The sequence below is a fragment of the Siniperca chuatsi genome, linkage group LG1 (genome assembly GCF_020085105.1).
Source record: "Siniperca chuatsi isolate FFG_IHB_CAS linkage group LG1, ASM2008510v1, whole genome shotgun sequence".
Classification (NCBI taxonomy): Eukaryota; Metazoa; Chordata; class Actinopteri; order Centrarchiformes; family Sinipercidae; genus Siniperca; species Siniperca chuatsi.
In genome coordinates this window covers 14159990-14187511 of record NC_058042.1, presented here as the reverse complement: position 1 = coordinate 14187511, position 27522 = coordinate 14159990, and the positions used below count along the sequence as shown (strand labels likewise).

At 38.6% G+C, this 27522-nt stretch overlaps 2 protein-coding genes across 3 annotated transcripts; one reads left to right on the top strand and one right to left on the bottom strand.

Moving 5' to 3' along the window:
* The first annotated feature begins 66 nt into the window (after positions 1-66).
* On the top strand, positions 67-7557 carry dpep1 (dipeptidase 1). The gene is made up of 10 exons (XM_044206202.1): positions 67-464; positions 716-842; positions 2368-2500; positions 2613-2763; positions 4275-4344; positions 4667-4843; positions 5990-6074; positions 6188-6263; positions 6401-6536; positions 7325-7557. Exons 1-10 carry the CDS (start codon positions 343-345, stop codon positions 7502-7504), a joined length of 1257 nt encoding a protein of 418 aa, XP_044062137.1. The 5' UTR covers positions 67-342; the 3' UTR covers positions 7505-7557.
* A 184-nt stretch (positions 7558-7741) lies between these two features.
* Positions 7742-27128, bottom strand: slc22a31 (solute carrier family 22 member 31). Of its 2 annotated transcripts, none has more exons than XM_044206191.1 (9): positions 26559-27128; positions 22065-22168; positions 21317-21471; positions 16886-17054; positions 15894-16039; positions 11930-12038; positions 11530-11744; positions 10569-10680; positions 7742-10118 (listed from the first exon to the last, which is right to left on the bottom strand). In XM_044206191.1, the coding sequence occupies exons 1-9, from the start codon at positions 26988-26990 to the stop codon at positions 9674-9676; spliced, it is 1887 nt and encodes a 628-aa protein (XP_044062126.1). In that variant the 5' UTR covers positions 26991-27128; the 3' UTR covers positions 7742-9673. The 2 variants fall into 2 exon arrangements, with proteins under 2 accessions (XP_044062126.1, XP_044062130.1); XM_044206195.1 differs by having other exon boundaries at positions 8653-10118; positions 22065-22193; positions 26559-27067.
* Positions 27129-27522: the final 394 nt, after the last annotated feature.

Here is a 27522-nt window from a genome sequence, read left to right as displayed (position 1 = left end):
TTAGAGGTACATTATACATTAACCAACATGTATTGGCTAACAACTATAGGGATAGTAAAAATGTTGAAGCTACTACGCTGCATGTCTGACAGCTGCCACTGTAATGAGAAACAGACTCAAGAGAAAGGAGGAGCGAGTTGTTATTCAAAGGCATAATCGAACAGAAAACAGGAGTGAGAAAGAATGTGCATAAAAAACTAAAAGATTAGAAATTGGCAAACCAGAAAGGAATCTGTTCCAGCAGTGGTTGGAAGAATCAGGATTACTCAGAGGTTAAAGAAAGTTTAGGGACACAAAGAAAAAGAAGAGCAGCGCATTTAATAGTGAGTAAAAGTTTAAGAAATGCTGTCCAAGGATATCTCAGCTCTATATTTGGTGCTGTGGGTCAGTTCTTGTGCCTCAGCTGAGGACCTGTACATGACCAGAGCTCTGAAGCTGATGTCTGAGACGCCACTCATTGATGGGTAAGTGGAAATGTTTTTTGCGTAAAGTATAATGTGCTTTGCATGATGGTTATGTTGGTGTCTGCTGTTTGACATACGAGTAACAACAGCAGTGAACCTTTTACATTATGTACTAAAAGCTCACTTCTGGAAGTTATATCTGGTGCTGATGCACCAAAACAAGCAGTTCTCCTCCCTGCTGTCACAGTTTATGACCAAAGTTTAAAGAAAAGGCTCTGCGAGTGTGTGACCTTTACTTTCTGATCTTTCAGCCATAACGACCTGCCTTGGCAACTTCGAAAGCAATTCAACAACGAGCTCAACAAAGTGGATCTTAACACACTCGCAACAACACACACCAACATCCCTAAGATCAAAGAGGGACGGCTGGGAGCGCAGGTACATAAAGAACAGAATGTACTGGGAACTAGGAAATTAAAGGAAACTATCCTTTCAAGGTCAATGGATTCTTTATCTGCAATCTTCACAACTGCTCCACAGATGCCATTTCACAAATTTTCTTAAGATAATATTGAAATGAATACATTGGGTCATATCATAAAGAGGTGTAAGGCATAAGCACTTGTGCCTTGCAAGTAACAGCATCCTCATTTTCACTCTTAATGAAACATTACTGTATAGGATGATGCTGATTGCTTGAAATCCAAGCCACAGAGCTGTGTAGTTGTACTGAGCAGCTCCATGGTGCCAAAGAAAAGGGTGACTAAAGGTGTACCAAAAGGATTTACATTAGCACTTGTTTATTCTCCTTGTTATTAAACAAATTTGATCGAAATCCAAATTAGTTTTTTATTTTTAATTTCGAGTACAATTCTGAGGTATTTGTACTTTACCTGGGTATATCGATTTTATGCTACTTTATACTTCCACTTCACTTCATTATAGAGGGAAATATTGTCCTTCTTTCTACACTACATTTACACTACAGCTATAGTAGGTTACTTTGTAGGTTAAGATTTTACATCATCAAAATATATGATCATCTTAAGAAACATGATGCATTTGAATAGATTAACTACACAACAGTATATAAAGTAGTTAACATTATCTCATCATTATTACTCATTATCTCACATTAATGCACATATATAGTAATACTATAATATAATCAAAATACAATATTAGGGGATAATAGGGGACATTCTTCATAATGAGTACTTTTACTTTTGCTGCTAATACATCTTTACTTATACTTAAGTAAAATTTTTAATAGAGGACATTATACATTTCTGTGTTTCCGTTACTTATATTCATTCAGTCACGGCTGGCCACCAGCTCAGTTTCCAGCGTCACTTCAATCCTTGGACTCATGTTACCTTACATAAAAATGATTCAAATCACTTCTACGCAGTAAAGTATACATATTTTAAATAAGGGAAAAAGAACACTGGTATCAGATTGGTACTCTGAGTTGAGGTGTTGGGATAGGGTGAGAAAAGTCTAATTGGATGGACCAAGCTGAGAACACAGAGTAAGATTCAGAAAGATAAATAAAAATCTTTAATGTCAGCAGAATCCATTCTCAACTTGACAAAACTACCGTTTCATATTATGCAAACTGGAGTAAAGAAAACCTTCATTTGGAAAGTTGCCATCATATCAGGCATTTATACCACATTCACTGCACTGACGTAAAGGCAAGCTACTGTAACAAAGAGTTTCCCTACGGGGATCAATAAAGTATTTCTGATTCTGATTCATTCAAGTGTGACTGTTGAGAAGTGACTGTGTATATTTCCATTTTAACTATTTTAATGCAGCCATTTTTTTAGATGTCTCTTGTAAAAGACATACTTAAAGTCGGTAAATCAGTCAATCAATAAAAAGGGATGTGGTTCTCATAAGGAACACAGCAGCTCCATAACCATTATATTTGATACCTTTTCCTTTCTTCCTCTTTCAGTTCTGGTCGGCCTATGTTCCCTGTGAGAGTCAGTACAAAGATGCTGTCAGACAAACACTGGAGCAGATAGATGTGGTTCACAGGATGTGTCAAAAATACCCAGAAACCTTCATGTTTGCCACGAGTAGCCAAGGTGAGGTGTAATTTCAGAGACATTTAAAACGCAGTGCCACTTCTGCTCTGTTCATACCTGCCTCTGCTTCCTGGCTGAATCACCCATCATCTCTCATGTCTGCACTGCACAGACATTATGGAGGCCTTCAGCATGAACAAGACAGCCAGTCTGATTGGGGTGGAGGGGGGTCACTCCATCGACAGCAGTCTGGGCACCCTGCGCACCATGTACCAACTGGGGGTCCGCTACCTCACACTCACACACTCCTGCAACACACCCTGGTAAGAGCCCATAAAACACACAAAGAAAAATACATGTGACCTTACAACAGTCAATCAAGCATCACACAAGTCCATGTATGTGTGTGTGTGTGTGTGTGTGTGTGTGGGGGTTCCTTAAGGGAGAAAATGTTACTTAAGTAAATGTCTGTGAGTATAATCAAATGTAAAAGTACTCAATGCAGAAAAATTGTTGTGACCATTGTATATCATTAGATTATTATTACTCATGCATTAATGTGTTAACAACATTTTATTGTTGTAGTTGGTTGAGCTCGAGCTAATTTTGAACTATTTTATATAGGGCTGCAACTAAAGATTATTTTCATTATTGATTCATCTGTTGATTATTTTCTTGATTAATCGATTGATTGTTTGGTTTGCAAAAATGTCTTGTTTTAAAAGCTGCAAATCCTCACTTTTGAGAACCATGAAATGTTTTGGATTTTTCCATGAAAAATGACTTAAAGTGACTTAAATTAATCAGTTAACAAAATAGTTTTAAATTTCTGTTGAACCACTAATCATTTCAGCTCTAATTTTATAAACAGTTGGGTACTTTAATACTGAATCATACTCTAGAAGCTCCCTGGCTAGAAGGCAAAATCTTATCTTCTTGTAAGGTAACTCATGACTATTTGCTGTTGAATAAATGTAGTGAAGTAAAAAGTACAAAGTAACATGAAATTATAAAGTACAAGTACTTCAGATTTGTAGTTAACTACAATATTAAGTAAATGTACATGTCTATGTCACTCTTAAACAACAACACAAACAGATACAGAAGGTGAGGAGCTCTTACATATAGTAACTTCATTTTATATAAAGGCTCATTTTCACTTTGTCATTCAACTGATGAACTGTTTCTCTTTATTGCTAAAATGTCTAATTTACGGATATTTTACTTGAGTAAAAGTAACAACAGAAAAGGACTATTGCACACTGAAGATAATAGTTAGACATAATAGTTAGGAAGAATACAATCTTTACTTTCTCTATTTATTCCCTGAGCTTTCAGTAAGGCTCAGTTATATCTGTGTGGTGTATCACCATCAAATGTCATGGTTAATTTAGGTTGTGTTGTGGGGAGTACGGGGGATTCCTGTTGTGCTCTCTAGGTAGCAGTATCAGATTCTCTGCTTTGCCTGGCTTTAGCTCGCTACATTGACTGTAACTGTAGGTGGCTGAGAGGAAACCTTATCAACTATACTTATGAAATGGAAACATGTCTCACTCACACCTCCTAAACTGTATCTGTGTATTTTTCACCTGCCTCGTTTACTTCTTTGGTTCTGGCCTGTATGAGTTCAGATAATGTACCTAATGTATATTTTTAATAATATCACATTGCAAAGTACAGTATGTGGCCTTTGAATCATCAAATTTACTTGGGAATAAAGTCTTTAAAAAATTAAATGTAGTTTCCAGGCTACAATTGAGATCCCTGGCTATTCTTATGATTCATGAAATCAAATCTAATTTCCTCCACTGATTTGGTTTCCTCCACTTGTCAGGGCGGATAACTGGCTTGTGGACACTGGATCAGAGCCATCTCAACACAATGGCCTGTCTCCATTTGGCAAGGTCAGTGTACAAGAAGGGATAATTATGCTTTTAAAGTGTAATAAGTTACAGGTTAGTGTCTTAAAAATTGTACTTTAGTGCTGATTTACTCCGAATGTGTTTTATTTGACTTCAGTTTATTACAGGTGTGACCTAACCTTACTTCCAAGCTGTGTAAAACTCAAAATGTCTGTACTGTCACAATTAGAATTATGCCTTTTTCCAGTACAAATGTGTCTTAATAATCAAAATAATGACATATTCCTCTAACATATAAATATATGAAAGAAATATAAGAAATAACTATAGATCAACTAACAATCATAGTGCTTGCCTACAACAGCAACTAATTGTGGAAATGAACCGTCTGGGGATGCTGATTGACCTGGCTCATGTGACTGTAACAGTGATGAACCAGGTGCTGGACATGTCTAAAGCTCCGGTCATCTTCAGCCACTCCTCCGCCTACAGCGTCTGTCCACACAAGAGGAACGTCCCCGATGATGTCCTGCAGAGAGTGGTGAGAGTGTGTGTGTCTGTGTGTGGTTGGGAAGACAGGAGGTGGAGAGAAAGTGAAAGAAGCAGCAGGGCAATCACAAGGCTGAAGAGTAAAGAAAGAGGTATACTGATCAGTGGTGGAAATAAATACTTAAATAAAAGTATCAGTTCGACAATATAAAAATACTCCATTACAAGTCAAAGTCCTGCATTCAGAATTTTGCTTCAGCAAAATGTACTTAAAGTATCAAAAGTGCAATCTTTGCTTTTTTGTGAAATATTAGATCATTTAACCTCTTTGGACCTTGAACAATTATTTAAATGAAACTATTTGAAAAGTTTAGAAGGGAAATCTCTCTCTTTGGTGGAACTCCTGTCAACCCATAGACATCTAAAATGTAACGGCGGGCTAGACACTGCTTTTTTTTACAAGGAGCCACAAGCCAAAAAGGTAGGGAACAACTGGTTTAATTGATAACAATATATTGTATTTTACAAGCTTATAATATGTTTTAATCTGAAAAGTAACTACTGGAAATAACTTAAAACTGTCCTTAAGTACATTACTTGACTAAATGATACTGAGCTACTTTCCACCACTGACACTGAAAGTGATTTGGATATGAAAAAGCTGAAATTATCAGAAGACAATATATAGCCGGACTGCAGTAAAATGTCCAAACTTTTGAAGCTGTTAAGCACTTTGAAAACATCATCCCAGCCTTTTGCTGTTTGTCATCTCAGAGAACACAACTGTAAATGGCCCTTGGCACCAAAGGGTTGAAAGTGGTAAATCAACACCTTATGTCCAGTTTAACTGATGCATGCATAATGGCAGTTCCCGGTTAAAGGCAATAAAACAATAAACAAGAGGGTTATTGTGCAGCACTGTAAAATAACAAACACATAAAAGCTACTCAGTTATAACCAGGAGATGGGCACTCTAACAGATAAGAAAGCTGAAAAGTCAATACCCCGGTGTACTTGGATTACCAGGAGTTTGAATGCATCTCTTGGCCCAGGTCCTGTCTTTGTCCTGTTCTGCACTTTCAGTCACTATAGAGTGTCTCCTGCGTAACAAAGCAGCAATGACACAGTGTCTTGTTCCATCCCATAGATCTGAGTTTCTGGGTCAGTAAGTGTTTCCCTGTCCTGTCTGTCTTTCCAGAAAGAAAAGGGAGGAATCGTCATGGTGAACTTCTTCAATGACTATGTGAAATGCAGCAAGACCGCGACCCTCTCAGATGTTGCTGGTAAAACTACTGTTAGGACCATGACAACTACTGTAAACCTGGTTAAATATGAACATTTATCGTTCTTTCTGTGTCCATCCACTTTATTCTCAAATTTAATGCTTTCATCATAGATCACTTTGACTATATAAAGAAAGTGGCCGGGGTGGGCATCATTGGTTTTGGCGGAGATTACGACGGGGTTACCAGGTGAGTGCAAAACATTCAAACGTTGACTTAAACATAAGCTTCTGGCCACAACACTGGAAAGCTGTGCTGAAACAGTAAAAGACAATTTACTTTAACCGTGAGTTACAATCATATTTCCCTGCACGTCATCCTCTCAGACTACCAGAGGGTCTGGAGGATGTGTCTAAAGTTCCCAAAGTGGTGGCTGAACTGCTGAGGAGAGGATGGACTGACGAGGAGGTCAAAGCTGCTCTGGGAAACAACCTGCTCCGTGTCTTAAGAGAGGTTGAGAAGGTGAGGAACAGACGCACACACAACACTAAGCCCTGTGTGTGTTTCTGATATCACTTCAAGCACCATGCAAAAACACCTGACTGCTTTGTTTTGCTTTGCATATCTTTGCATCACCATGCACTTCATTTATTAACTTTGTCCTTAAAGGGGGAACTTCACTGACTTTACACATCCAGATCAGTTTACTAGTTGCAGGAAGTACTACTCAGCCTCTGAAAACAGTTGTATGATGTTGTCTGTGGACCTGATGATGTCATCAGGGTTATCTTGATTTGGGCTTGGAGACTAATACATTTTTAACAGACAGACTGAATTTGGAAGATGTGGGCATTAACCAGGCAGGGAGGGTCTAGCTTTTTTTCCTCCCATAAAAACTGTCATTCTATAGAACATGTATAGTACCACTGAGGCGCCTAACTTATCCTGGAAATAACAACATATAGCACGACTAGCTCACTTTTCAGTAAACAATCCCTTGTATTCCTCTTGTACTTGCTGGTGGCTGCAGCAATGTAAAGTAAAAGCAAAAAGACATAAAGCCGATCAGTCAAAAGAAATAAAACAATTATGTGTATACAGAGTTGCATTACGTAAATGAAAGGTTCTGTTAAGCAGATTAAATACTGATTGGAGTCATAAAAATATGATATATGTTCAAACTGCATGTTTTTTTTATAATGGAGGGCTTGGTGCTTTGGTAGCAGGTGGACCCTGTGAGTAAACACACACACACACCTGTCACAGTGCCTTTCTGTCTGCTGCCTGACGGCCTTATCCTTGTGTATCAGGTGCGTGACACTCTGAAAGGCATGAGTCCAGATGATGTTCCTATTACATATGATGAGGTGAAGAACTCGTGTAGGACGAGCTACGGTTACCACAACGCTGGAGCCGCCCATTCACTCAGCACACTGGCCCTTCTGCCCACTCTGGCTCTACAGGCTCTTACCGCATCAACAGCTTTATAGCTTTATGTACATCAAGAGTTTGTCCATGAATACTAATAAAATCTGAAAACCTCTGTTTTAATTGTCAGGATGTTTTCCACATATGCTCTCTGTACTGACAGAAACAACTGTTTCAGTTTACTGTTGAAATGGTTTTTAACAGCTGGTTGTCTGCAGGTTAACTTTACTAAAAATAACCAGAAACCAGTGACTTACAACAGAGTTAAAGTCATAATAACAAAGACAGCGGCACAGTGATTCTCATGTCCAAGTTGAGTTTATTGAACTCATCTGGCTGTTTTATCCCACCATAAGACTGACAGATGCTGCTGTGGGCTAATGTTAATGTGTGATGACAATGATGTATGGACAAAGTCACACAAGTGTAATCTGAATGCACACACCCACACAAAACATTCCTCAACATCAGCATACTGACATTTTGACAGGAAGTAGTACAATACATGACCATATCTCTAAGAGAAGAGCTCCATCTAGTGTTCTGAGAGCGTAACACCTAAGAGATGACCAACATCCTTGTGGCTTCAACTCCAATTGTTTTGAATTTAATTTGCAAGTTAGGTGCTCCACTTGGGGGGGAGGAAAATGTGACTTGATTTAGTTCTGTAAAGTAATGGCATGATGGTTAAGATAAAAACAAGTCAATATTTCTTAGTTACTAATGCTTTCACTTCACAAGGACATAGATAAACAAAAAAGTCTATGGAAAGAGTTTTCACATAAAAAGTGGTAACATGAGTTTCTCTGACCAACTGTAGGACCTTCAGTCAGTACAAAAGCACCTTTGTTTGCTTACTGAAGGTAAAATTATAAATTGACTGCCAATGTACATACAGTAAACTATTCCAGTAGTTCTTTTCTCCTATTTTATACACACACACAGACACGGCAGCCTTGAAGAGTTCAACATCTTTTCTGTAACAGTGTCACAAGATGGAAAAGCATTAACAGGCAGAATGTCCTCACTGTTTAACAGTAAATATTAAATAAAGCAAAAAAAAAAAGATTTGTGTTGTATCAGGCAGTCATTGTGAAAATATCTAATGCCCTCCAGTTAAGGTTGGTCCTGATAAATTCTGAAGCATTGAAACCAGTGTTATATATTTTTTTACTCATAACTCAAAAGGACACAATTCATAATCATTACAAGACAGAAAAGGGATTAACTTTGTGTCTGCCAGCTATAGTGGTTAGTGCATTTGCAAATTCATCAGCTACTTTCAGTGTCTGAAGAGAAAAATAATGTAAAAATAGCACCCTTTAAATAATAGTTTGTAACCTAACAGTGATTTATAGAGTAGACAAACTCGTCAGACAGAATTCACTATCCTCTGGTTGGTATCTGGTGTTATTTTTCCACACAGATCACATCCCAACATTTGGCCAAATACTTCTAAGTTAAATTTTTGGATTAACAAGGTTTGGTAGAGGAATATCCGTCATCATATTCAATGACCAGTGCATCATTTAGCGCTCTCTTGTGTGCTTCACAAGTATAACACAAGACTCTACAACAACAGTGTGTGAACCAGTCTTGTGTGTCTTGGTGCTTCATTGGGATCCTATCAGCACCGAGACACTGCTGGTGAATCAGACGGACAGACTTAATGAAAAGTGCATGAGTTACTAATAAATGGACAAAGGGCCTGCTGCTCACATGATCAACAGCAGCCGCACAGTTGAGCAAGCTTCTCTGGCAAAACTAGTGTCTCACAATTTGGTTTGAATGCCTCCACACAGATGAGCATTGTGACCTCAACTGCACTGTATTTCAAAAGGAATATACCACACAAAACAACCATAACATGCAGTGCATAGTTTTTAGCCCTCACAAAGGTCTGGATGACACTTTAGCTAAAGAAGGCCATTGTTTTTCACTGCATTACCTGAATCCACATGAGAAAATGCCACAGCACAGTAACGGCTTCAAGTGTAAAATATAACAAGAAAAGACTGATATATTGCTAAAAATTGACAAAGTTTGAGCCATCACTCTAAAGTGCACTGCATCCAAGCCAAGGTCGGTTCTTCAGTTGAGTTATGACCTGCAAGTGACTCAGGAAATAATTAAATGATGAATGATGGTAGACTGTCTGTAGAGGTATGTCTAGAAGAAGGAGGAGAGATAATCCAAGTCTGTACAGTGGAGGATAAGGAGGGTCTGTTAAGTTAAGATATATCCTCTCTCAGTGTCTCATTCTCTTGTCCCTGTGTTTCACTGTCTGACAGCAGAGGTGGATGACTTGGTACAGCGATCCTATAAGGCAAATTATCTTTAGTCAACATCCTCCTGGTGGCAGAGACCAAGCGGGAATAGTTATCAGGGTTGTACTCCGACAAAGGAGGCCGGGCGCTCAGTAGCGGCAGGTTGTCCCTGTCGGGCTGCGACAGGAAGAGAGGAGGCCGGCGCTGGCTCTCGCCCTCCTTCAGGGAGTCTGGGAGCGGCTTACGTTTGCTTTCAGGTAGGAGCATTATGCAGAGAACGGAGAGGACGGCAAAGGAGGCGAAGATGACATGGTGGAGGAAGTAGCCGCCGTTATTCTGGAGCTCCATCAGGGAGGAGGCAGCCATGCCAACACAACCCGCTGCCAGCACCAGGCCGAGGCAACCGCCTCTGACAGAGAGAGGGAGGAGTAGCAGGAAAAGGAGAACAAAACTCATCAGGGGGAGGCACCAAGGTGTAATGATCTGACAGTACTTTATTTCTTGTGTTGCATTTTTTACTGTATCTATACTTTCCAACTTCCCGCCCTGTCTGTAGCACTCAGCCCCAAGCCTATTTGTTCCTCCTAGACATTTTAAAAAAAGGCTAAATAATTTCCTGAAACAGCTGGGCACTGTAGTTTTTAGTAAATGTTACTCAAACAGGAATAATTTGCAGGGACTATTTTCACCAGTGGATTAATACACATTCAAAATAAGATATATCAGCCTTCAGCTACACAGGCAACACTCCTAAGTTGGATTAATTCATTGTTTGTTTTGCTCTTATCATGGGATTTGTTGACAATAAGAAAAATATATCAACAGCCTCATCACTTTGGCCAAGGTGACAGACACTTACCGAACCACGGTCGGCATCACTTCACAGGCAAAGAACGCACTGAGCATGGCGAGAGCCTGAGAGAACAGCAGACCCACGACAGAGAGCACCAGCACCAGGCCACCATGCAGGTCTGACACATAAAAGGACAACAGACCAACTTATTAATTTTCTGTGCAAAAATTGTAACTGCAGCACCATTTACAGCAGAGATAATCGACATTTTCTGGCCTGGGACCCCAAAACTGGCACGATCCCAACCTTTGAACTTGTCATGTGAATATCAATATGGCATAAGCATTTTGTGTTCAAGAGCATGGGGGAAGCTCCAAATGATTAAATTAATATCAATTCCCATGTTGGGTCCTGACCCCATGGATGATCTACAGTGTTTCCTTCATATCTAAGCTTGCAAAAATGAACTGTCCCATTTCATGATTTCCAAAAAAGAGAAAGATTTAATTTTAATACATGTTGTTTCATAACCCATTTTTCTTAAAGTCAAGTTCTTCTACTACAAAATATGTCAAGAATTGTGTTGAGCTGATTGTGAAACATCTGAATTGTCATTTCACTTATTTCTGGTTCCACTTCAAGGAACAAAATAACATGATCCCAGTGATGCCTTATTGACTTTAAAGTAATCAGCTGTCTGTCAGGAAATGCATTCATTACAAGTTAAATCAATTAATTTCCGAAATTTATGGCACCAATAATTTAATAATAATAATTTTTTTTACTGTCACTTTCCAATTAACATGTTAGACAATGGAAAATGTATGTCACCACCCAGTCTTCATTATATTTCCAAAATTTTGATTACTTAACACAATTATTGTGTTGGTGTTCTGAGCCCTTTAAAGAAGTTGAAATTGCCTGTTTGGAGGTGCTTAAAAAACAAGTTAGAAAAACTGCATCTTGAGGCACAAATGTTATCAAAAGTAAAATAATGTTGTAAACAAAATACGTGGATATAACGTACACTGAGTGAGGGCCAGCAGCAGCAGCGATGACAGTCCAGTAATGATGGCAGAGAGCAGAAGCATACCACGCCGACCAAAGTGATTGACAGACAAGCAGATGAAGATGCAGGCCAGTGCTCCCGTTATCACTCGGAGAAAGTAGCTGAAGTAGAAGTTGTTTGAATAACTGTGCAGGTTTCTGGTGAAACAATACTGGATGCCTGTTCCAATGAACCTGGAGGAGAGACAGGAGAGTTAGACCATAAACATCTATGAAACCCAACACTCTGCATATCACTTTCATCATGAAATGGAAATTTCAGTGGTGAAATCAGTGAGGTACAATCGACAACCATGTTGATTCAACAAGCCTGTCAAGTCAGGTGAACTTTCCTTTTCTCACTGAGAATAAAAACTCACAGCGTGAAGCTGAGGATGAGGCAGTTCTTCCAGATAACACGAGTCCGACGCAGCTCCAGAACTAACAAGTACCGCGGCTGACAGTCTTCTCCGTATGCTGAATCTATCTCTGCAAACAGAAAAAGAAGATGAAAAATACTTATAAAGAATTCATCGTATCCCCAAAGAGCCAAAGGTTTTCAGGGTAGGTGTAATTCAGCAGGGTTTAATGGAAGGGTTAAAATCTATTTGTTACAAATTCTATTAATGTGAATCAATATATGGATTACATGGCAAGTCAGTGAGCATAAATAACATATGCACTAAGGCTCCAGAATGATCACCCCGATCCTGATGAACATTTTGGATCTTTATTAATGAAAACAGACTTTTCTGAGAGCTGGCCTCTAAGCCATAAACCAGGCCATTCCAGACAACTGATAAGCCTTTCCCAGTAACCTCCTCTTTCCCATGACCTTTGCCGGACTCAGGTCACAAATGGAAGGTTGAATGACAATTTCTCTTTACGGCGGGCCTGCAAAAACTCACGAAGCATGAACAACCTAAGCCACTTAACTAAATTGCAACTTTTTCTCCTGCAGGTATACAACAAAGCAATTGATCATAGCTTACAATAAGATAAAATGCAAGTAGGAATGTCATCTCTGCCCCCCACACACAGCACAGTGTGTGTGTATTAGTAAGAAGAAATAACCCCTCTCTTGTGCGGGCCCCTCACAGACTTTAAGAACAAAGACATTGTGAGATTCCACATTTTGCTAAAATATATAGACATCTAACTTGTATCATTTTATTTTACTATTTAATTTACTGTTGCAGATGTACAGTATTGTTCAAAATAATAGCAGTACAATGTGACTAACCAGAATAATCAAGGTTTTTAGTATATTTTTTATTGCTACGTGGCAAACAAGTTACCAGTAGGTTCAGTAGATTCTCAGAAAACAAACAAGACCCAGCATTCATGATATGCACGCTCTTAAGGCTGTGCAATTGGGGTATTAGTTGAAAGGGGTGTGTTCAAAAAAATAGCAGTGTCTACCTTTGACTGTACAAACTCAAAACTATTTTGTACAAAAAAATTTTCTGGGATTTAGCAATCCTGTGAATCACTAAACTAATATTTAGTTGTATGACCACAGTTTTTAAAACTGCTTGACATCTGTGTGGCATGGAGTCAACCAACTTGTGGCACCTCTCAGCTGTTATTCCACTCCATGATTCTTTAACAACATTCCACAATTCATTCACATTTCTTGGTTTTGCTTCAGAAACAGCATTTTTGATATCACCCCACAAGTTCTCAATTGGATTAAGGTCTGGAGATTGGGCTGGCCACTCCATAACATTAATTTTGTTGGTTTGGAACCAAGACTTTGCCCGTTTACTAGTGTGTTTTGGGTCATTGTCTTGTTGAAACAACCATTTCAAGGGCATGTCCTCTTCAGCATAGGGCAACATGACCTCTTCAAGTATTTTAACATATGCAAACTGATCCATGATCCCTGGTATGCGATAAATAGGCCCAACACCATAGTAGGAGAAACATGCCCATATCATGATGCTTGCACCTCCATGCTTCACTGTCTTCACTGTGTACTGTGGCTTGAATTCAGAGTTTGGGGTCGTCTCACAAACTGCCTGTGGCCCTTGGACCAAAAAAAAAAAGAACTATTTTGCTCTCATCAGTCCACAAAATGTTCCTCCATTTCTCTTTAGGCCAGTTGATGTGTTCTTTGGCAAATTGTAACCTCTTCTGCACATGCCTTTTTTTAACAGAGGGACTTTGCGGGGATTCTTGAAAATAGATTAGCTTCACACAGACGTCTTCTAACTGTCACAGTACTTACAGGTAACTCCAGACTGTCTTTGATCATCCTGGAGGTGATCATTGGCTGAGCCTTTGCCATTCTGGTTATTCTTCTATCCATTTTGATGGTTGTCTTCCGTTTTCTTCCACGTCTCTCTGGTTTTGCTCTCCATTTTAAGGCATTGGAGATCATTTTAGCTGAACAGCCTATCATCATTTTTTGCACCTCTTTATAGGTTTTCCCCTCTCCAATCAACTTTTTAATCAAAGTACGCTGTTCTTCTGAACAATGTCTTGAACGACCCATTTTCCTCAGCTTTCAAATGCATGTTCAACAAGTGTTGGCTTCATCCTTAAATAGGGGCCACCTGATTCACACCTGTTTCTTCACAAAATTGATGACCTCAGTGATTGAATGCCACACTGCTATTTTTTTGAACACACCCCTTTCAACTAATACCCCAATTGCACAGCCTTAAGAGCGTGCATATCATGAATGCTGGGTCTTGTTTGTTTTCTGAGAATCTACTGAACCTACTGGTAACTTGTTTGCCACGTAGCAATAAAAAATATACTAAAAACCTTGATTATTCTGGTTAGTCACATTGTACTGCTATTATTTTGAACAATACTGTATGTGTGTGTAACCTATATATGGTGTGTCGTCATAATAGCAGTGGACAATATCCAGTTTTATTCATAAAAGTGTGTGGTGCCTTCCAACAACTGATAACGATAACGCCTGACTGAATCTTGACCAATAGCACACATGTTTGAAAAATGCAAATATCCAACAACTCTAAAAGAAAGAAGCCTGCTAAAAGGAGGCTGTGCCATGTCTGAAATTAGGATCTACCATCAACAGGTATGATGGCTAAATTACTTCCAGTGATTAATAATTCCTAATAATAATAATAATAATAATCTCTCTTGACTTTCCAAAACCTTTCAGTTGCTGAACGGTGCCTAGTTTATTTAATTGGTAACTATTAAAATTTGTCCACATAGTGGTGTCCTGTGTTTACACAAGTTAATACCGCTAACCAAAATAATCATTTACTGGATCCTCTGGTGTCAGATGGTCATTCATTCACTTATTAATTATTAGACTAAATTGATTATTTATGAAACTGATTATTAATTAATTTAATTATTTATTTATTTATTAATTATTATGAATGGCCATCAAGATTTTCTCATTGTAAAGGAGTGGTGCCCCGTTTTAAAATTAATTTACTGAGATGAATACTGTTATTCAGTATGAACACTGATTTTATTCTGATAGCCAGAAGTGAGTGTAAAACTGCTCCTTCCTCTTATTAAAATTAAGGTCATTCAATATGATCAGTTTAATGCATTTAAACCTTTAATCTGCTACAGAATTCATGAGGACTGATTCCTTGCTCTTAAACTTGAAAGAAACATGCATTCAGCAGAGCTAACATACTCCACTGTCATTTCACTCTGGTCAGAAAATTAATTCGCAGCTATTTTCATAATCGATTCATCGCTTAGGTCATTTTTATTGGTTATAGCTTTTCAATTGTTAGGATTTTCTGGTTTTGTGTTTTATGACATTGTAAACTGAGTGGATTTGGGTTTTGGACTGTTTGTTGGACAAAACATAATGCTACAACATACTGTGGCTTTAGGAAACAAGAATTTATAATTGAAAATAATCGTTAGCTGCAGCCCTAACTTGGATTTATGTGTGAACAATTAACTAACAAGAGTGCTCTGATGATAGCAAGGATATCAATATTTAGGTTGGCAAGATTTATTCTGACAAAACAACATGTAAAGTACAGGATGGATGGAGTTTGGATGGAGAAAACAGGTATTGCTTTCATGTCGGTCAAATCCAAAATATGACAGAGCCTATCATGCTTTTGAGTTCACTGTAAATCTAGGATGAGAGCCTTGTGTCTTTTTTGGCACAGTTTGGGAAATGTTCAGTTTTTGTCCTGTGCAGTAACTCATACTATCAAGATAATGCTTGTTTTGTTGCTTGTTTCCCCAATATTTTAATGGTTTATTAAAATTAAAATTGGTTTAGACCAGTTTGCGTCAGTGTGTGCATACAGGCTTGTGTGTGTGTGTGTGTGTGTGTGTGTGTGTGTGTGTGTGTGTGTCTGTGTGTGTGTGTGTATATACCTGACAGCAGGGTTTCACCAGGGTAGATTTCATCTCGCAGACAAATGCCATTCCTGGTGGAGAATTCCTGGAGGCTCCTCTTCAGCTGTGGGATCTGAGCTGTGGCCAGCAGCCAGCGAGGAGACTCAGGAAACACTGACGCACAGCTGAAAAAAAACAAACTCTGTTATCATACCTCAGAGAGTTACAGAGCTCAAACATTCTCTGTAACATCGACAAAGAGGGTGAAAAGATAAAGGCATGCACAAATTGGGTGTTTTCTTCCTAATACGATTTCTTGGAAAGATTACAGAAAATGTTGTCATTGTAACATTATTTGACCACTTTATCTAGAGGGCATCTGCGTACTTTCATTTATAAAGTCTTGCAATCTTGCAGTCTTGCCCAGATATTTAACATCCTTAGTTGAGTTCAGAGCTAATACCCATGACACCAGAGTACAGGATATGTTAGCTTTATAAGTTCCTCATACAAACTCAAGACTGCGGAAGACATCTACTGGAATGAACTGCATTATAAACTGAAGTTAGAGACGCTCATTCTTCTGAGGACTTCTGGGTTCTACTTTCTGATGTATAATACTTGTGAATGTTGTTTACGTGTGTCTGTGTGTGATAACTGCTTTGTGTGATTGAATTGTGTGAGGTTGTATATTTGTAATTTGTCCTCGGGTCTCATGTAAAAGCAACCTTGATCTCAAGGACACTTCCTGAATAAATAACTAAACAGAACTAAACTAACTCTGAGTGGTGTTCACAAGAAGTTTCCAAGTAGGATTTTATTTATTCGAACATGTGGTTTCAATGTGAATTCAGGTGTGGCTGTCAGAAGGTGTGAGCTTGAAACAGGAGCAATTCCTAACAAACATATCACACTATGTCACAATGTGAGACTAGTACACTGAGCACCACTGTAAAATAATAAACTGCCCTTCACCAAATACACACATGGTGTGTCCACCAATGCACCCCACACATTGCCACCTGACTCACCACCAATAGGAGAGCAGCAGGAGCAGAGGCAAAGTAGCCACAGCCTGGAGAACGGGCCAATCGCGGCACAGAACAGCGATGCCCGGCAACAGCAGCTCTGCGAACACGGCGAAGAAGCCGCTGACCATGGCAACCATGAGACGATGGGGAGGGTCACACAGCTCCAACCCTGAGAAAGCGATCGGAGCAGAGAGCGAAGAAAGACAGATAACATCAAAACACAGCTGAAGCAAGACTAACACATCTGTCCAAAACCAATCCATTGCCTGTCAGGACATTAACCCCTTCACACATAAAGCTACTGGTTAAAGTATCTTGTAGTATGTGTTTTTATTGGATGATTCAAAATTAAAGTAAACACAGGTTGTGTGTGTGGTTAGTGCCACTGATGAAGGCATCTGCATTTTTTTCATACATATTAATGTTTTGGGTTTACATCCCAACCATCTGCACAGCAATCTGCTTACTCTCTTTCTTTAAAACTTTTTTTTTTTTTTTAATTGAGTTTTCAGAACAGTTCGATTCAACAAATACTGTAGATGATATAAAGTGTCTGTATCAGAAACAAACAGTAACAACAACAATAAACATCTAACAACACAAATAGATAAGAAATAAACAACATAAAAAAGGAACTCAAGTTCCTTATTCTCACGTACAAATTAATGGCATTGTTGTGTGGAAAACCAGCCTCTCGGGATAATTCCAATAAACAAATAATATTAAATTCATGTATTTTGCCCAGTTCCCATAATTAAGTGTGCCAAGTGTTTGATTTGAGTGAATTATGTGTGCCTAAACTTATACTGCTTCAAAACTTATAGATAAATATAGAAATTACAAAACATAATTTCCAGTATTTTTTTTAACTCCTGCGCAGGATAAAAATGTACCGGTACAATTACTTAATTGACAAACTGACTAACATTTAATCTTAACATTAAGTTCGATTGTTACTTTTTCCACACCTTACTATTATGTAAAAATGCTAATGTTAGTCACTAACATATTTATAAAAAACTGAAGATAAATTTATATCTGCACAGTAATACCTGAACATTTCACTCTTTGTGTGGCTTTTTTGGATTTTTATTTCACTTATAGCAGATTGGAGTTTAACTGTAAAAGTAGTACCCTATTTGCCTTTTGCAAAAATTCTGGATACCATCAGAAAAAACGCAAATGCAAGTTTCAACAAGCTAGATAACGCTGCTATGGGTTAAAGCACTGATGTAAACTTGTTTGCAAGCTGTGTGAGTTTCTGCTGAACTTTCACCTCCTTCCCCCCAGAACTCAGATTCTCTCTCCACCTCCTCCCTGTCGGGGTGGGGGGGTGAGGAGCTCACTTCCTGCTCACTTCCTTGCCTTCAGCTCTGTCCTGCTATTGTTTTCTCCTCTCTGTGGGGGAGCAGCGCTGGCAGAACATCACTGAGAAACATTTCTCTCAGGGACTTATCCCGCCCAGCTCAACATCAACATCACCTAAAAAAACAAAATCTGTACTCAATCTGGCCCTGACCTCGCAGGAATGTGGGAGTATGTGTTTATGTTACAGAAGCAGAAAAACATTTGTGTGTGTATTTCAGATGAGACCACACTTCACTGCCTAGCACTACCTCCTCCCACGCAGGTATGTGTACAGTTTCTACAAATGCTAATGTAATTACATTCCTATGCTCATGTTTAAGACAGTTCCATAAAGAAAACATACTGTATTTGATACACTATGTATCCCTGCCAGCCAGAGACATCTCATCATAGACATGCTGAACTAGGGGAGCTAAAGATTCGTCACAGAGGGGTTGTCCACTGGAGAACCCATAAAGGAGGACAGCTGAGAGGTAGAAGTAAAGGGAAACCAACCAGCTGCCTGCTGTCAGTCACAGCTCATTCCCCCACAACTCTAATACTGTGTCATACACAAGCCCATGCAAAAGATGGCCAAGTCCATATTTTTCCATTTTAGGAAAATGACTAATTTCTAAAAACACTACAGTGTGTCCAAATTCCATACAACATACTATTTGTATACTGTAAACTGTTTTCTACTGACAGGAAATGATACAATAGGATGCATGTCAATCAAATTACACATTTAAATTGTCACTGTCAATACAACTTATAATGAAATGAAACCCCATTTTTGATGTTATTTAGTGGTTTTCAACGTTGGTGGCAGGGTCCGCCATTCGCGCACTGGATTCAAATTGCCTTCAAATGTACATGCGATTCACAGGAAACAATACAGCATGTAATCCAGTGTTACCTATATTTTATTTTGGAAAACTACTCGTGCCATGTGCACCATGAAATCAGATCATGTTTCCAGTTATTATTGACTTACTTATTATTAAAACAAAGTGACATTATTTGGCTGTGCTGTAAACAGATAGTTGCTCTTCTATTGTATTTCTCATAAAGTAGCTGCTATGAGTGTTTGCTGTAGCTTTAAACCACACTTCCTGTTACCACCAGTAACCACAGGTGTCACCAAATCAACCAGGACTGAAGTCTTAAGGATTACAAATTTAAACTTCCCAAATAGACATAAAAATGTTTTTTCAACGATAGTTATTTGTTTTCTAGGGTGTTCACAAAACTGTTTTACCGCCATACACAATTTGTTTTAACTGTTGTAATTTTTTGCAGCTGTGAGTATCTCATCCATTTCCTTTGTGCATTGCATCAGAGAATAGTTCAACAATCTTAGGAGTGTTGACTGGACAGGCATACAACTGTTATGTTTTTGTCTAACAATTCAGTCTAATCACAAAAGTATTTGTTTTCATTTTCTTGTATAAACACTAACCTAATGCCTTAGTGGGTACATTTTTTGGCTCCAGGTTTGTGTGTTGGAGCCTCCAATATTTCCTTCAAGTTGAAGGCAATCAAAGATTTCTCCCCTGACGTGGTTACATAGTCTGATAATCAGACTGAAATGCCATTTCGCTGGACAAGTCTGAGATCTGGGTGCTGATTCAAAGGTCTGGAGCCAGTGTAGAGGTGACAAATACTGAAGTTAGCAACACTTGACCAGAAGAGAAAAATAAGATGAAGCAGCAGTAGTAGTAGCAGTTGCTGTGCCCTTTTTAAATTGGCTTGGGCTGTCCATTACCAAATATACCAAATACCAAATGTCTTCCAAAGGTGAATCTCCAAAATCTCTAGTTTTATATTACCAAGAAGTTTGTGGCTGAAGAACTGTACATTTTTTAATGTATCCAACAGGCCTGGAAAGTACATTTCTGTGTATCCACTGTATGTTTTTAGCATCTTAATATAATAAAGTGACATTTATCTGACTCATGGATATGATTTGATGAAAATTATTCAATAATTTTTTATGATAAAGACTGAATGATGAAATCTGAACAGATCAAATGAAGAGGAGATGGGATGTGATTACAGATAACCTCTTGAACATTATGTGGTTACATGTATCTACAGCCTCTCTTTACATAATATACTGTTCAATTAATACTGAGGACAAATGTAATAACATAAGGTTACAGAACATGCAAGATGTTTTTCATAGATGTGCCTATACACTGTTTGAAGCCACAATTAAAGCGCACATTTGGTTTTGCCACTGATGCTGAGGCCATCCTCCACATTTCATGGTAAAATATTGTTAAATTTAATATAAAGCCTGTATCTTGCAGCTAAACCTCAATAATCCTACCTGGACAAACAAGAAGTATTACAAAAAGCAAGAGGGAAATATTAATCTCATTGGTGATACAACAGAGGTACAGTCTTGCCATCTCCTATCACCTAGAAACCATAGACGGTAAAACTATTTACCTGTCACCAGTAAATAATTGTAGCATATGCATTAAACTGACTTTGAAATGTCATTGTATTGCCTTTCAGTTCTTGTTCTTGACTTTCAGACATCAGAAATAAGAAAAGTATAAAGTCTGATTTTAGCTGTTTGTGTTTCCTGAAATAAAGATAAGGTGGTATTACAAAGATAGTCAGGATTTCTAACTTGCTTCTGTAAGGGTACAACTTGATTTTTCTTATCTTTGACTGATAAGATAGCTCACCACTTAGGTGGGTAGAAAGGCTTGCATTATGGCATTTCTATTCAGTATTTATCTCACAATCTCAATGTTTTTTTTGTTTGTTTTCACTGAGTAAAGCACTAAAACAAACTGTGAACACTGACTGTGCAGATGCTGCCAGTCTGCCTGCTCATTCGCTGGCACTGTTTACACAAACGTTATGTTTTTATTAAATCAAATTTCTCTGTTTTCATTTGTCACAGGGATTTTAAAGTGCTCTCTACAGTAAACAAAGAAGTGAGTCGCTGTGTGTGAGGAAGCTGAGGTTGTTTTTTTCCAAACCCCCAGAGAAGTCGCTTACTGAATAAGGCTGCAGGAAGCTTAACCGTTAGATAAGTGGGTTAAATGTGTGCAGGATACTCACTGGCAATGTACGAGGATACAAACACCCCAGCGAGCATGGCGCCCTGAGAGAGACGCAGCAGCAGGAACACCACCGCACTGTTGGACAAACACACGGCCACCCCTAACAGACTGGACAGACTGATGGAGAGGAGGAAACATCGCCGACGACCCAACCTGAAAACACACATGCAGTCACATCATGCTGTCATCTCTCAGTTACAAAACATACACAAGTGGAATTATAGACCCCAAAATGTTTAATATTAAATACATAAATAAATAATTATAAAATAAAAATTCTAAATTGTGTGAAATATAGAAATATAATAGTCATTTGTGAAATAATGTCAAAACTCAACTCATTATCATAAAATGTTATTAGAACAGAGCTTATTTTTATTTCAAAATGCCCTTTTTCACATGTCTGCTTTTATTTTATAATGGCATTTTTTCCCAATGACACTTTTTATTTCATGTCAATTTTCATCTCACCTTTCAGCCAATCACATGCACCCTGCCTCTAGCAAGCTCAACAACTTTGCTACCAGATGGAGCCAGTTAGCACCTGTTAGCTAGAGCAACAACATTGCAGTAATTTTGAATCAATGATATCTAACTGCTGCTGTAAATAAACACAGTAACAGACACAGAAACTAACATCTCCTTTTATTTATTTAGCCTAACAAGGATGCACATGTTACCTGTCTTTTTTATTTATTTAATATTGAACACTTTGGGATTCCATATAAAATATGATTATTACTTACCAGTCGCACAATGTACCAAGGAAGATGTATCCCAGAATCCATCCTGTCATGAAGCAGATGTGCTGCAAAGGGATTTTCCAGTAGTCACTGCAAACCAGGTTCCACTGCAAAGGAAGACAAAGGCGAACACTAACACATTCTCAGTCAGACCACAACAAAACTCAATATTACATTCACAAGCTACCCACTAGTATGTAAAGTAATATATAAAAAATATATATAAATAAATTAAAATTAACTCCACATTTACCAGCTGCAACATTAAAGCGATGAACACATTAATTCATCATTAATTATAATCCAATAATATATATTATTTTAAAATGGGCCATTCTGCATGAGGAGTACTTTTACTTTTTGTACTTAAAAGTATACTTTGATGCTAATACTTTTGTACTTTTACTTAAGTAACATTTTAAATGCAGGACTTTTCCTTATAACAGTATTTCTACAGTGTGGTATTACTACTTTTTCAGCAATTTGACACATTGTACCAACTAGCAAAACTGTGTGTGCTTTCCTTTCACTTATTACATAAGGTTAAATGATTATACCAGTGTTTCTGTATATATTTTTTTATTTCATTAATCGAAGCATTATTCTATATTTTTCCTTCCAAATCCCATGAAAAGAGCCAAACCAATGATATGTTAGTCTGCCTCTCAGTACTTTCTGACTTCCCTACCCTGTTTGTGGCTCTCAGCCCCAAGCCCACTGGTTCCTACTGAAGACTTCAATCTTTAAAAACAGATCACAAATATATAGTTTAATTCTAGGAGGTCTACGGCACAGAGTAATAAGCTGTATTAGGCTTTGGCTACACAGGCAAAACATGTTGGTAGAATCAATTGTTGGTTTTGGTGGGACTTTTTGTGGGATTGGTTGACAATAAGAAAAACATGGAATATCATCATCCTTCAACTATGCATACTTCAAGGTAAGGCAAGCGCAAACATTTTAGACTTTTCATGTTTCAGGCAGTCATTGGTTTCAGTGGATTTTATTATAGTATCACAATAAATTTCTGAAACTTGGTGAGATATTTAAGCCATTACAGTGAATATTTAGTGGCCTTTGTTTTTTGCCAAACTTGCATTGTTAGTGTACAGTGACACAGTTGACAGGAAGGATAAACTGCTTTGATGTGCTTGTGGGACACTCCAATAGCTGAGATTTGGACACCTGGCCAAACATCACGCACGTTTGCTTCTGGTTTGTCTTCTGGGTTTTAATCTCTGACAACATAGGTTGAGAATGCACTGCTTTCTGGCACTGACACTCAAAATCTGATATCACAGCATCCTTGAAAGCAACAATAGTTTTTCCATTTCTTTCATGTTTCATCTCAGTTTGGTTGCCCTGATAAAAACTTGTATGCTTCAGAAAATGGACGGCAGTAAAAGTACATGTGATTTGCAGTACATATAAAGCACACACCAAATAACCTTTGAGTGAAGTGTATAAATCAGAAATATGTGGAAAACTCAATTTCTTTTATATCATGATTTATATAATCAAAGACTTAAAAAGGTACTTGAACAAATTGTGCCAACATGCTGCATTCATTGTAACGTAACATACAAAGAATAGCAGGCTACCAGTCAAGTCACAAACACAGAGAGATTTCTATGAGGAAACAGGAATGTAGATCATGTCGATCCTAATTGAGTTAAGATGTCTGCTGACTGTTATTACATTAGAACAAAGTCGTCCTCAAAGTAGAGCCTGCCAGCAGCTCTACGCCTGGTTAGTACCAGTTGCTGCCTGTAAGAAAATTCTTCTCCACTCCTGAGTCTCTTCTCCCTCTATCTCCTCGACTATGTCCTCTGTGTGTAGTTGAGGTATTTCATGACAGTGAGCATTTTACAGATACACATGGCGACAAAGTTTGGGATCAAAACATCAAAATGAATTACAGTATGATTCAATAAAGGTGAGAACTGGAAACACTGGGAATCTAAAATCTTCACATATAGAAGTGAATAAAAACAAACACCTAATAAATAAAACAACATCCCTGCTGAAAGTATTAGTATGCTAATACTTGAAATACGTGAAATACTCATAATGCTTTTTCTTTGACTGTTGGAGGTGATGTTTCAATATGATGGTCAAGTTTGAGGCTCTAGTTTGTAGTTGCTAGGGGATCAAATCTGCAAGAATAGTTGCGTGCACATCCACAAAACCTACATACAACCTACATATAACCTTCAGATAATATCCCGTAAAGTATTTATCAGGTGGTGAGGGTCTTCTGACCATTGCTGCACTTTGCTAATGTGTTTTCCCTGTGCTTGGCATGTCATCATGATTTTTGAGACTGTCTCCTTGTCACATGATACACAGTAATTTTACAGTGTTTGCAACACCAGAAATCCATGCAGCGACTACTGTACAGTAAATCACAAATACAAAACCAATACACAAGTGAATCATTATGCAGAACACTGATTAGCAGAATATATGTCAAATTTAGGAGAGGTCTGACATTTTCCATTTTTGAAAGTGGGTTTTGAAGGCAACACAACACAAATTAGAGACATGGCCAAATTAATTTGCTACAGGGGCCTGAGGCAAACATGAAATGTTGGACCCATATTAATCAGAGTAGGGATTTCTGGCACTACTTCATGCTGCGTGGAGAACGGAAAAAAAGTTTGAAGAGGTCAAAACTCCAGTACCTTATGAAGGCCACAACACCTCTGTGTGCATTGTGTGCAATATCCCTATGCTGGAATATTACATGCTGCCATGTTTCCTGCATGGTTATTTGAATACACAATTTAATTTAGGATTATGTACAATATAAGCAATATGAAGATCTTAAAACTAGATTTCAATAGGGACAGAGGGACACCTCTTCAACACAGGGTATCATGTAATAAAGCAAGACCCATCTTTAGGTTCTTATAATGCCATTTGATATTGTGCTTTAATTGCTGTATATTCCCAGACAAAGCTACAATTAATCAAATTCCCAAAAGCCAATTACCACACAGAGAACCTGGAGCTTTTGAGGGCTCTTTGGAAATCTGGAGCCTCGGGGAAGATGTCAGTTTTCCACAGATGGTAATCCAGATTACAGGGAGGAGGAGGCCAAATAGTTGTCTGAACTGCTGGTGCATTGGTCACAAACACTGCAAAAAAATTTGTAATGTATCAAGTCTGACATGACATGACAACATATACCAAGCTAATGAAGAGGGCTTTAACAAAGAAGAAGAGTTGTCAGAGAATCAGCGGGTTAAATCAGCACCTCTGTCTCACAAAACACAACAACTTGAGCTTTACCAGTTGATAGTGCAGCACCACTGTACTCTAAGTGTTCCTGTTATTTCACCCAACCCGTGTATTACATGGCGATGAGCACTATTGTACTCTATTTAATGTTTCCTTTAATAAAGTTTTCCTTTGTCGCAGTAACTGACGTCATAGGCAGAGGAAGCTGTTGCTGGTGAAGGAGGCGTTCAGGGTCTGAGGAAGGAACTTGGAGGCCTCAGACTTCCCAGCGCCAGAGTTTGTCATGGGGGGAAAAGGAGAAAAAGGCTTCTTGCTGCCAGTATCTATTTCCTTGAAGCCATGATGAGGAGACGTTGAGGGGTAATAATTACCCATAATGACTTTGTCCTGCTTGTCAGCCCCCACTCTCGACCCTCCGAACACTTTCTAATGTGGTTAATGTTGACTGCATTAAGTGCTCATATTAAACAATACTGCACGGACACAGATGCGGTGTGCACGTGTGAGGTGCTTGTACAGGGGTCACACTGACAAATATTTTTGTTAGAACTCTTTAAATCAATATTTGCAGACTGGGATGGAAGTCCAAGAAGATAAACCAGTTCCTCGTATTTACACATGCAGTTGCACAATAAGACGCAATCACATTGAAACGTCTGCGTTCAGGTGCTGGTTAAGATACATCAAAGAGGATCCATATTCAGGTTGGACATCTCTCATAAACCAAGAGTCAAACGAGATTGGTTTGCCTTTTCGGAGGGAAACGGATCGTGTGCCAGACAGCAGATAAGTGTGAGTGAAAAAGACAAAGCAAAAACAAAGTTTTAACTGTTCAACCTGAGGAAATACTGAGTGAATGCTGTGAACAGCCGTCTTCATGACCACACAAGCTCCCAGCAGAGAGAAAATGCTTTTACTGAGCAGAAACTGGAACAAATCCAGTTTAGCACCACCATCTTGGAGCAATGCCAAACATTTTAACTGGCTAGTTGTCAAAGTGACGGGACCAAGGAAATTGTTTGTCTAGTCTCAGAAAGATTGTGACAATTAACTACCAACTGTAGTTAGTGGTGGGCTAAAAGCAATGCGGTGGCTGCTCAGCCTTATTTCAGCCTAGAAATTTTGAATAAACTAACTTCAGAACAGTTTGTCCTCCACTTCATTCCTGTGTCTAACTCCTTCAAGGAGGTCCAAAGTTAAGCCAAACACCCATACAGACCTGAATGATGACCTGGAGGCTAAACGGTCTCTTACCTCAGTGACAAAGTTGCTCTGGAGCCCCGCTTCATGAGCGTACTCCCACCCTTTGGTGCAGGACACCCTCTCCCTGGGTACATTTTCGGAAAAGTCCGAGGAGTTCGGTGGGTACTTAAACAGTTCACAGTGGCTGAGACCGGTGCCGTTCACCCAGGGGATGGTGAGGTTCAGGTATCCCTGTCTGGTGAAGTTGCTGAGGAGGAAAGTTGAGGGCAGAAGCTGCGGGTCGGGTTTGCAGTGGTAAGAGTCCGGGATTAGAGTGTAAAAAACGTCGCTAAATAGATTCAGCATGACCGCGATGTTGGGGAACCAACTGAATACGACCACGATTCGGTTGTAGCGTCCATAGCCACCGGTGTGAGGGAAAATCTTCGTCTCATAATCCATTTGAACACGAGTGTTTGCGGTAATAGCTGGTTCCGTGGCCATTGCGCAGCGAGTGCGCACACTTGACTGCAGCGCGACTCAGCAGCAGGTATAGCGCGCGGGTAGGAGGGAGGAGGGGATCAGACAACACGGGGTGCAGGGATCGACCTATGAGACACCTGCTAGGCTGCTTCAGTGACTCATTTCTGGATAGCCCCGGAGTCACCCAAGACAACACAGTCAGCAGAGTGTTGCTTAAAATACATCTTAAGTTACCAGACATGAAGAATCACAAATTCACTTTTCATTGATAGAAATATGAACTTTTAACATCAGAAAACTGAAAATTCAGTTTTTGATATCAAGGACTTAACATTTACATTTTTTTTTTTTTTTTTTTACATAAATGATATTTCTGTTGTTTTGGAATAATTATTTTCTGATATCACAAAAATAAATTGACATTAAAGGAAAATGCTAAAAGCTTAAGTCACTTGTCACAGTCCTTGTTTCATTACTTCTAATATTACCTTTATTACTTATATATGTCTTAAAACCTGTGAAAAGCATGACTTCATCTTGGAGGTTTATTCAG